The sequence below is a fragment of the Lycium ferocissimum genome, chromosome 11, assembly GCF_029784015.1.
Source record: "Lycium ferocissimum isolate CSIRO_LF1 chromosome 11, AGI_CSIRO_Lferr_CH_V1, whole genome shotgun sequence".
Lineage (NCBI taxonomy): Eukaryota > Viridiplantae > Streptophyta > Magnoliopsida > Solanales > Solanaceae > Lycium > Lycium ferocissimum.
This window is the reverse complement of record NC_081352.1, coordinates 45,261,934-45,273,744: the sequence shown is the minus strand read 5'-3', so window position 1 is coordinate 45,273,744 and position 11,811 is coordinate 45,261,934. Positions and strand designations below refer to the sequence as shown.

Genomic DNA, 11,811 nt, shown 5'->3' with positions numbered 1-11,811 from the left:
GAGGGATTTACAATGTGGGGTGTGAGTACATATAAGAAGGAAGGCCAATGGATCGTGATCATCATTATCGATTTCGTAAGAACATCATATCTTGGTCTCTAGAGTCGTTATCGCATTCATAGCATATTTCTTGTCCCGTCTCTCGTCATCCATGAACTTAGACTTTCATCTCTAGAAACGTAGGAGATTCATGAAGGAAGAGGAAAATCATGCATAAGATTATGCCTGGAAGGAGGGTAATGCCTCACATACCTTTGTCGTTTAATTACTTGCAACTTGCTCGTCCTCCTTTAACGCTTGCGTCTTTACCTTCAAGAGGGTTCGTATCGTCATTAGCTAATCAATTACAAGGACGCACTCTTAAGGCTAAAGAAAATCTGGACAGCGTTTCCTTTGTTTAAACTACTTTCCGCTATATTCCATATCAACTCCCAACATTCATAATAATCATCACAATATGTTAACAACAATCGTCATTCATTCATCTTATTTGCATTTCATAATCTCACCTCAATTTCCCATAATCATGACTAAAAATCCATCGTCGTATTCTTTCGTATCCAATGCTCATTTCATGTTCCATAGGTTATTTACAACATTTTTATATCATCCACATATTCATTTCCATGATTCAATCCACTACTAATCACTAATGACATTATTCATCCATTTAATGACCCATTTGTTGTACTTTCACAATCCATGAATCTTAACTCAATAATACTTCAAATGGCATGTAAAGTTCATGAAACTTACCTTGGATGATGGTTGAACAATCCTTAAGTTGAAATACTTCGCTTAGCCAAAACCCTAGTTCCACCTTCTTTGGAAGTTCTTCACTTAGATGATCCTTTATTGGGTTCTTATACTTGATTTCATGAATTTGGTGGTGTTGATTCTTGGTTTTCCCTTTGATTCTCTTGAATTCTTGGAGAAATTATTAGGAGAGTTCTAGAAGTCTCTTGAGTTGTATTAATGGAGAATGAATTAAAATGATGCCTAAGTCCCCTTTTAATAACTCCAACGTTGATGTTTAATGAATTCTCGTCGTGGTGAAGTGGTCGTAAAACCACGCTTACGACCGTATTATGGTTTACGCCCGTCCTCCGCATCGTGTTTAAGCATATATATAAAAAAATAGAAGCTTGGCCGAGGGACAGCACTTACGACTCGATTTACGGTCCGTGAACCGTTTACGGCCGTCCCTGTGTCGTTTTTAATCATTTCATACTTTAACGTAAAGTTGAGATTTTCAACAAAGCCGGAGGACGATCGTGCTATACGGTCCGTAAATCACTTTACGGCCGTATAGTGCCATATACGACCACTGGGCTGAAAAATTCTCCGCAACTTTATGATTTCCAAAGTTCATATTTAGCCATCCCCGACCTATCAAAACCTCATTCACTCAACCCTTCATGGTTCTACTCATCACTCAAGTACGACAAAATTTTCGAGGCGTAACAGTTTGCTTCAACACTTGCCATGTTTACTACATTATCATTTGTTTCTTCCTTATTCAACAGCTTTAATATCTGGTTGTACTGTTCTGGTGTAAATGCAGGTTGTGGTGCAAAGTGCATACCCTGCTGCTGTGTCTGTACAACATCACTGAAAGGATCTTCAATTTCAACTACATTTGCCATTTTCTGCCCAACAACAAACCTCCTTCTGTGCTTGTAATCAGATGGATATCCAATTACCTTCCAACATGCTTCCCTAGTGTGTCCTCTCAGCTTGCACACCTCACAAACAAGATTATAATTTTTCTTTGGTCTCCGATATTGGCCTGCTCCTTGATGTCCTTGAGGCTGAAATTGTCCTGGTCCTCCATTTCCTCTTCCACTAGCATACATAGCGAGATTACCTCGCCGGCCTCCTCGATGCCGAAACCGCTTCTGTCCCCGTAGTTTCTTTTGCGAACAAATACAAAGTAGTAGGATCATTCACCATGTGACCCTTTTCTACTATCAATTTTTTACTTTCATCTGATATTATCATTGCATATGCTTTATTCACGTTTGGCAAAGGGTTTATCATTAGGATCTGGCTCCTAGCCTGATTGTAGGACTCATTCAATCCCATGAGGAAAGCATAGAGCCTCATGTATTGCAAATAATCCACATATCCTTTTGACTTAGGGCACTCACACGAAGGTGAAGGTACAAGAGCATCAAACTTATCCCAAAGGATTCGCAACTTAGTGAAATAGGCTGAAACAGTAGAAATACCTTGAGAAATTGTGCAAATTTCTCTATGCAACTGATATCCTCGTGAACCATCAAATTTGCCAAATCTTTCCTACAGATCTGCCCAAACAGTTGCAGCATCTGAGGCATACACAATCCCACTCATTAATTCCTTTGAAACCGTGTTCATTATCCACACCAATACATGTACATTGCAATTTTCCCATTGTTCTTCCAAATCTGGTGAATAACCACTCTTCTTACAGGTTCCAATCACAAAACCTAATTTACTCTTAGCTCGAAGAGTCAACAACATCGATCTGCTCCATATTGCGTAGTTCTCTTCGCCTGTGAGTTGAATTGTGATTAAAATCGATCCTGGAGTGTTCGATTGATGAAGATGAAGAGGATGATTGTGATTCTTCTCAACATCATTGATTGTATCTTTGCTCACCATGATTCAAGGGTTTGAGCTTGAAAAATTGGGAAATTTGAAGAAGAAAAGGAAAAACGAAGAACAAATGAACTGTGAAGAAAATGATATTCAGTGGATCGTAAATGGTGAATCAATTCTGTGATTCAACGCTCTGATACCATAATGATTTTAGGGCACTGATTTAGAGAGAATCATGAACTCAAACTTTGGGGAAATGAATTTGTATTGAGTTACTGAAATCTGTGAACTGTACAGAGTATATATAAGTTGGCAACTGACCTATCTAATCTGTACAAAACTGTACCACTGCCCCCATCTAATTGCTTCCACTAACTAACAAATTAACAAACTAACTGTACAGTTAATGACAAACTAACTAAGTGCTCTATACTAACTAACTTCAAGTAACTTCATTATTCTCTTTAACTATCATAGAATAACTCACCAAATAGACCAACCAATAATCAAACTTGTAATTACTTCTCACTGCTATTCTTCCCCCTCTCCTTCCCCTTTAATCTGCCCCCACAATCCACAACCTACTCATCTCTTGAGTCCTACAGTAGCAAAGTGTATAATTTTGAGACCCATAAGAATTGAAAATTAAGAGTTAAAGAATCTTGATTTTTTCTGGCTCATGTAAATTCTTTTCATTTTTTTGTTTTGTTTAGTTTCTCGCTAGTGCTCTTGTATGAATTGATATATGGGAGTGGTACTATGAAATGCTTGAATAACAATTCTTCCACCCTAAAGCAGGTTTTTAGTGATTTTATAGATGACGATAGTTTTTTCTCAGATGAGACTGATACAGCTTCAAATTATGGCAAAAGTATTTGGATTAGGTTTGATTAATGGTGTGAATTTTGGTGAAATTGGGGGAGAGTACGAGACATATTTGTTGAGGAAGTTCCGTATTGTTTGGTGAAATTGGGGGAGAGCAGAGATATGCGCTTATTTTTTTATTTTTTTTGGTAGAATGTGTATTTGTATAGGTTTTGTAATGTTATGTTTTGTAAATAAAAAACTATTATCATATTTCGTAAATATTTCTCCTTAATATGTATATATACGTAAATTGCCCTAAATTCATTAAGACCAATGAATAAAATATCAAAATCGATTTGTGACTTCGCACATATTTTGCAGGTAATGCCTGTTCATCTAATTTTTTAATTTTATTTCATTCACAATCATCAAATCTATTTTAGAATGAGTAATTAATATTATGAGTAAAATAAAAAAAAAAAATTCTTTTTCTTGTTATGCTAAAGTTGATTAAAAAAAAGTGAAAATTTATTTTTAATATAATGAAAACTAAAAGTGAACGGCGGAAATACAGTATGTTTTACTTGAAAAGTTGAAATAGGAAGGCTTATGGCTAAACGAGCTAATACGCAGTTGACTTTTATTTCTTTATCAAGAAAAAGACTAGCCTAATGTTCAAGGCAAGATCCTAATTTATACGACAATGGTAGACAAATGCGCTTGAGTGGACCTTAATACAAAGATTTTTAATAAGATATTTTAGGTTATGGCCCAAAGGGGTCACCATTCCCCCGGCCCCCCCCCCCCCCCCCCCCCCCCACACCCTCAATTCGGAAAATTCTAGTCTTTCTCCACCATAAGTACAAGCACATTCATTATTTTGCTTTCTTTTTTCAAAGTATTTACTATTGAAGTTAATTAACCACACCTACCTCTAGACTCCATTAAGATTTTCCATAGCCTTTTTTAAGCTACCAAGTTAGTTAGGCTTAATCACATGCTAAAGCATAAGAACCCACGTGTTTCACAAGATACTACTAGTAGGTCCAACCTGACACTACCTGATACAGGTTGCTCTTATACCACTCATCTGATGACGTGGCTACATATGTACCATCAGTTTGTTTCAATATTATGCAAACTCAGTACACAAAGCAGAATAATATGGTGCCTGTAAAGTGAAATAAAAAGAACGTTAGGCTAACTAGGCAAAGAATCATTCTTTCCCGAGCTTTCAAGACTGTTGGATCTCTTTTTGTATCATGCTCTCCATGATACATGCAAACACAGTTACTCCTTCCGTCTCAATTTATTTGATACGTTTTTCATTTTAATCTGTCTAAAAAAAGGATTCATTTCTGTATTTAAACATAATTTAACTTAAAACTTTCCCTTTTATACTTAATAAAATGATTTACAGTCACATAAATAATTATAATTTATTTTAGACAACAAATTTGAAAAATCTTAAATTTCGTTTCTTACTCAAACTATAATTGGGACGGAGGGAGTAACAAATACTCACCGTTTCCTTGTCCACACACAAACACAAATTCACCTTGTGTTTGTTACTATATAAATGTGTGGGCTCATACCTATTTTTTTAATGTAGTGTGGTAGTGAATAGTAGAGGTAAAGTAAAACTACTAGACGTGACTGTTATGTTGATTCACTTATAGGTCTCTTCTTAGTGTAATTTTTAAGTTAATAGTAAGTATTACATCCACTACTAATATAAATTTATGCCACTAACCAATTAACTATATTGAGTAAGGTTGCTAATTCAACATGATAATAGCTTATTTTAGATTAGAAACTCTATTATAATCTCTTTCTTTCTCTTCCTTTGCTGCAATAAAGCACCAGATTTGGTAAGTATTTTTTTTTTTCCATCTATGCTTAAGTGCTGACCAACTTTCTTAATTGAACAAAAATTATTCAAGGTTGTAGCAATGTATACATTTTTAGATAATCCCAAGGCCAACCACCCTCTAATTAACAACCAAGATTCTCTATCATACAATTATCATCTTTGTACAACTCTTAATTGAGCAGTCTTTTCAAATTCCATGACAAAATGGTCATATTTTTTCCAACTTCTTGTTATTATATTGACCTTGTAGTTCTATAATTACGCTTTGATTAGTCTATATTACATGTGGCAATCATGCATCAATGTACATGGAGTAGTTCATTTAAAGATTCTATTTTTAGTGGGGTTTTACAAGATACTGAAATTTTTGTCGTATTTCCCAAGTGGGAGTCAAATCTATTTGTGCCAAGTTGCTATAATTTGATGTTCAAAATTGCTGCTTTTTTTCTGTATAGTTTTACTGGTAATGAAGCTTCCTCTTTGACTCATTCTTTTTCTTCTTGCTTGGTTTTTTAAATGTTTATGAATCGTCATCATAGGTCTTAGTCTATACTTACTTTCTAATTCTTGATGTGGGGCTCACATTCCCTAACTCCTTGTAAAAAAGCTATCTTTACAACCCTTGGTTGAAAATCTTGGATCTTTTCATCTTCAAAATGTTGAGCTCTAACCTTAATCTTTGTGTTCTGATTATTAGCAGAAGTTTCTAGAAGAAATGGTGATGTAAATTGATGCTCTGAAGACTCAGAGGCGGAGCTAGAGTCTAGTTACGGGTTCGGCAGAACCAAGTACCTTTGGCCAACCTGTATTTGTGGTAAGAAATTCACTGAATATCTATAAATAATTTATTCAGAATTCAGTAAGTTGCTTTTTATAGAATCAAGAACTCATAAACTCAAAATTTTGGTTCCGTTAGCTGTTTTTTTGGGATGGAGGCCAATTTACAAAGGAAGAGAGTGTTTCTCTTGTTGGTTTCATGGATATGGTTGGTGCCTATGGAAGTTCTTGGAGGGACTGGGAATAACACAGCAAATGGCACTGCTCCTTTATCTCCATCTTCTAGGCCTAAAGTGGTGAATGTTGGAGCTTTATTTACAGCTAATTCTGTTATTGGAAGGTCAGCTGAGCCAGCCCTTGTAGCTGCAGTTAATGATGTCAACTCAGATTCTAGTGTTCTTAGAGGAACCAAATTGAACCTCATATTTCAGGACACAAATTGCAGTGGATTCGTTGGCACTGTTGATGGTAAAATATTTTCTTCTCTATGATCTTTTTCTAAGTTGTCAAATTCTCAGTAGTATGGGCATCTTATCCTTTGTGAAATTATATCGTATAACATATGCTTAGTATCGATAATTTTGGTGTCCTATATATTCAATTAAGTTGTACTGCAACGGAATGAATCTGAGTAGAGTGGAATTGATACAGAGAACTTGTATAACCTACCAAAACTAAATTTTGATCGAGAGGTAGTTGATTGACTGATATGCATTCATTAAGTTTAGATGAAGACATGCTCGTTTGATCCCTTTTGCAGTATTTGATAAATTGCTGATACGGAGATGCGGAATGAGGGAAGTTCTATCATGAAGTGGCTTAATTTGAAAACTTAAATTGGATGTGGGAGAATGGGGGTTGAGGGAGAATTTGGAAGTCTGAAAAGAAAATCACAAAAGTGATGCATTTAGACTGGTAATGAAGGAAATAGAAGCAAATTTTAGCTCATGGCCTGTTTTGAATCCACAAATAGTTCAATGTCTTGTACCACTATATTTAACAGACAAGATACCATGTTTAAAATCTCAACTAAGGCGAGCCTTCCTGTCACATTTAAAAATTAGGAGTACTATTTACTAGTAGTGCCTATGTCTATTTCCTTCTTTTTTCTTTGCCCTTCATAGTGTTTTACATCCATCCTTGCTTTGTAGCTTTGCAGCTGATGGAGAAAGAAGTAGTTGTTGCAATCGGTCCACAATCCTCGGGAATAGCACACGTGATTTCCCATGTTATGAATGAACTTCAGGTCCCTCTTTTGTCTTTTGCCACGGACCCTACTCTATCGGCTCTGCAGTACTCGTATTTTCTTAGAACTGTTCCAAATGATTACTACCAAATGTATGCTATAGCTGATATGGTTGATTATTATGGATGGAAAGAGGTTATTGCCATATTTGTTGATGATGATAATGGTAGAAACGGGATATCTGTATTGGGTGATGCCCTTGCAAAGAAGCGTGCTAAGCTCTCTTATAAAGCAGCCTTTTCTCCTGGAGCCAGTAGTAGTGAGATTGATGATTTGTTAGTCAGTGTGAACCTTATGGAGGCACGAGTATATGTTGTTCACGTAAATCCTGATACCGGGCTATCAATTTTTTCAAAGGCAAAGCATTTGGGAATGATGAATGGTGGCTATGTTTGGATTACTACTGATTGGCTTCCGTCGTTTTTGGATCCTTCAGATTCAGTTAATCCAGAAACTATGGATCTTATACAGGGAGTCGTAGCGCTTCGCCATCACACCCCAGATTCCGATCCGAAAAAGAAGTTTGCATCAAGATGGAAAAACTTTAACGGTGTTGAAACTTCGAGTTTTAATTCTTATGCACTCTATGCTTACGATACCATTTGGCTACTTGCCCGAGCTCTCGACGTTTTCTTCAAGGATGGTGGAAATGTTACCTTCTCTGATGACCCCAGATTGCGTGATACAAATGGGAGTGCTTTGCATTTGTCATCCATGCAAGTTTTTGACCAAGGACAGAAATTATTCCAGATACTCCTTGGCATGAACTTCACAGGTATAACTGGCCAGATTCAGTTTGATTCTGAGAATAATTTGGTTCAACCAGCATATGATGTTCTTAACATTGGTGGGACTGGATCACGCACAGTAGGTTATTGGTCAAACTATTCTGGTCTATCAGTTATAACTCCAGAGGTTTTATATTCGAAACCTCCAAACACTTCAACAAGTACCCAACATCTATACAATGTCATATGGCCAGGAGAAACTGTAAATCGACCTCGAGGATGGGTGTTCCCACATAATGGAAAACCTCTGCGAATTGCTGTGCCTTACCGTGTTACTTTTAAAGAGTTTGTGCATAAAGATAAAGGACCTTCTGGGGTAAAAGGATATTGCATTGATGTTTTTGAAGCTGCGATAGATTTGTTGCCTTACCCTGTTCCTCACGTCTATATTCTGTATGGAGATGGCAAGAGAAACCCCTCTTTCAAAAACCTGGTGAATGACGTCTTAACAGATGTGAGTGCTTGATTGTGTTATCGAATTTTTAGTCATTGACTAATTATGATGAAATAATTTGATCAGCGTGACTTAATATCTCTATAATTTACATTTATTAACTATTTACCGCAATCGAATTTTTAGTCGTTGACTAATTATGATGAAATAATTTGATCAGCGTGATTTAATATCTCTATAATTTACATTTATTTACTATTTACCGCAAAGTGTGACTCTGAAACATTTTTCATGGTTACTTATAAGGATACATTTTGCTTCTTAGAAATATGATGCAGCTGTTGGGGATGTCACGATTACTACAAATCGCACAAGGATTGTGGACTTCACACAACCTTATATGGAATCTGGACTTGTTGTAGTTGCTCCTATCAAAGAGATCAAATCCAGTCCATGGGCTTTCCTTAAGCCATTTACCCTCCAAATGTGGTGTGTAACTGGGGTCTTCTTTCTCTTTGTTGGAACTGTCGTTTGGATTCTTGAACATCGACATAATCCTGAATTCCGTGGTCCGCCAAGGCAACAACTTGTTACAGTTTTTTGGTTAGTATCTGATCAATCTTATAACCTCTTTTTATAGAATCAAATGCATGCTTTATTAGAAAAACTTTGCTTCTCCAAATGTTCTGGAATGAAGTCCATTAGTGTGGAACTAGTGATGCATGCATTGTCAATTCATCTATTTGGAATAACAAGTCTAAACAATGGCCTTGATTGGAGATAAAAAAGAGATGCTTTATTATTGAGAACATTTGCATTGATGATAACATGATGGGTCTTTCTTTAGCAAAAAAAATAAAGGACTTTTTTCATTTTTGGCCCGTCAGCCGAAATTAAATGCAGGTGCTAGCCAAAATATATAAAACATATACGCTGATTATGTATATTATATGTATATTTTTTATACCATATATATATTACATGTATTTATACTCAACATACATTACCTATATGCTATTTTGTAAATTAGTCACCAAATGGCATTGGACTGTAATTATCTCAATTATAATAAACTCCTGATGGCATCATCAATGCAGTGAGAATCTAGACAAGATAATCCGTTTAATCAAATCATTTTGCTGGTAGGTATATATTGACCCTGGTGCTAAGATCCGTTTTACTTTTTCAGGTTTAGTTTCTCAACAATGTTTTTCGCACACAGTACGTACATTCTCTTCGATTTGGTTTTTTAAGATCTTCTAAACATATTGCGACAAAAAACTTGTCCCAGCATATCTGACATTGTTCCTCTATGTGAATTAATAGGAGAAAACACAATGAGCACCTTGGGACGCTTAGTGCTGATCTTTTGGCTCTTTGTCGTTCTAATTATCAATTCGAGCTATACAGCTAGCTTGACTTCTATCTTGACAGTGCAACAGCTGTCTTCAGGAATTCAAGGAATTGACAGTTTAATTTCAAGTAATGATCCAATTGGAGTCCAGGATGGGTCATTTGCAATTAACTACCTCATGGAAGAGCTTGGTGTTTCAGAATCACGGCTCCGTATATTGAAAACTGAAGATGAATATATTGACGCCCTCAAGAAAGGTCCGCAAGGTGGTGGTGTTGCTGGCATTGTCGACGAACTTCCTTATGTTGAGCTCTTCTTGTCCAACAATAAATGCATATTCAGGACAGTAGGGCAGGAGTTCACTAAGGGCGGATGGGGCTTTGTAAGTTCATCTTTTCCTTTGTATTACTGAACAGAGCTGAAGGTTTGTCATAAATGTGACGAGTTTTCAGCCAAAATTGTCCCTGATCTATGGGAGTAGGCCTATTTTTGTCCTTTAAATATAAGCTTGAGCATCTTTAGTCTCTTAAGTTTGCTAAAGAGGATCACCATTGCTCCAACTAACCGTGGACTTAAAAACTAACGCTGACTACCAAAAAATACGGCAAAAGTTGATCCAAAAACCGATCGAAGGTGCTCCACTTTAACAAACTTAAGGGACTGAAGATTCTCAGGGTTATACTTAGAGGACAAAAATAGACCTACTCCCCATAGATAGGGGGCACTTTTGGGTAAAAACTCTAAATGTGACAATAAGTTCATGAATGATCTAATAAAGTGCTCATCCACCCAACCCTAACAAGAACCAAGAAATCAAACTCAAAATAAAGAAAAAAGGGAGTCACATCATATTATTGGCACGTATTCATATTTTGCAAGGATTGATGCACAAGCAATCCAATCTACTCAAGCTGATTTTCGCTATCCATGGCCAGGCATTTCAAAGGGACTCTCCTCTGGCTGTTGATCTTTCAACTGCAATCCTTCAACTGTCAGAAAATGGTGAACTCCAAAGGATCCATGACAAATGGCTATCTAAGAACGGATGCTCTTCACAAAACAACCAAGATGATACACAGCTTTCTCTCAAAAGCTTCTGGGGATTATTTCTCATATGTGCTATTGCTTGTTTTCTTGCTCTTTTCGCGTTTTTCTGCAGGGTGTACTGTCAATTCCGGAGGTTTGACCCCGAGCCAGAAGAGCCAGAGATCAGTGAACCTGAATCTGCACGGCCTAGTAGGCGTACCCTCAAATCTGTTAGCTTTAAGGACTTGCTAGAGTTTGTTGATAGAAGAGAAAGTGACATACTCAAACGGAAGAGTAGTGACAGCAAGAAATTACATGAAGGTCAGACCTCAGATGGGCAGCCGAGCTCGCCTGTTTGAATCAAAGAGTTGTTCGTTCGTTGGGTTGGTTATTTCTTGCTCAATGCACCTATATGGTTAAATATGTAAATGATGCATACGCAATTCTTCGTCGAATAACTTCATTTAACACACAGAAGGCTAGGTATATTAGGGGGGAAAATGTCTTTTGTACACTAGTAGGAGAGATGGAAAAGCATGGTAACTTTTGTACTAATGAGTTCATAAAATGAGTAATTGTTAACATTTTGGTCAGTTTGCTTGCTTTTTTGGTAATTTTGTCTGATGTTCAACTAGTATTATTAAACTAATGGAAGAACCACTCAATTTGCTCAGCTATTTGAACCCATTGGTTAATACATATGTTTGAACAGATCAAGTTAATCATAGGTGATCACCTCCATTTATGGGCAGGCAATGATACTGATCAACTACTTACATTATTTGGAAATATTAACAATATTAATCAGTAAAACAAACAAAAGGATAGAATAATCTTATTGGATCAACGCTGCGTCATGGCAAGCCACTGCTTTGAAAGCGATTTCGGACCGACGACAGTGCAAATCGTTTAGCCCGGTCGCTCCCCAAGGTTCCATAGCACTCCCAAACACTTGCACTAGTA

The 11,811-nt window shown here is 36.7% G+C and overlaps 1 protein-coding gene across 4 annotated transcripts; it reads left to right on the top strand.

Annotated features, from left to right (window-relative positions):
* The first annotated feature begins 5,783 nt into the window (after positions 1-5,783).
* LOC132038664 (glutamate receptor 3.4-like) lies at positions 5,784-11,441 on the top strand. Of its 4 annotated transcripts, XM_059429347.1 has the most exons (8): positions 5,784-5,802; positions 5,964-6,077; positions 6,180-6,508; positions 7,192-8,528; positions 8,794-9,071; positions 9,658-9,689; positions 9,795-10,204; positions 10,758-11,441. In XM_059429347.1, exons 3-8 carry the CDS (start codon positions 6,193-6,195, stop codon positions 11,205-11,207), a joined length of 2,823 nt encoding a protein of 940 aa, XP_059285330.1. In that variant the 5' UTR covers positions 5,784-5,802; positions 5,964-6,077; positions 6,180-6,192; the 3' UTR covers positions 11,208-11,441. The 4 variants fall into 4 exon arrangements, with proteins under 4 accessions (XP_059285330.1, XP_059285333.1, XP_059285329.1 ...); XM_059429346.1 differs by lacking the exon at positions 5,784-5,802 and having other exon boundaries at positions 5,814-6,077; XM_059429348.1 differs by lacking the exons at positions 5,784-5,802; positions 5,964-6,077 and having other exon boundaries at positions 6,368-6,508; positions 7,200-8,528.
* The last annotated feature ends 370 nt before the right edge of the window (positions 11,442-11,811 follow it).

Bases quoted from the DNA above. Each gene is read 5' to 3' on its own strand.
- LOC132038664 (XM_059429347.1), top strand. From the start codon at position 6,193: ATGGAGGCCAATTTACAAAGGAAGAGAGTGTTTCTCTTGTTGGTTTCA. The intron at 6,509-7,191 runs GTAAAATATTTT...CTTGCTTTGTAG, and splicing joins ATTCGTTGGCACTGTTGATG to CTTTGCAGCTGATGGAGAAA. The intron at 9,690-9,794 runs GTACGTACATTC...GTGAATTAATAG, and splicing joins AACAATGTTTTTCGCACACA to GAGAAAACACAATGAGCACC.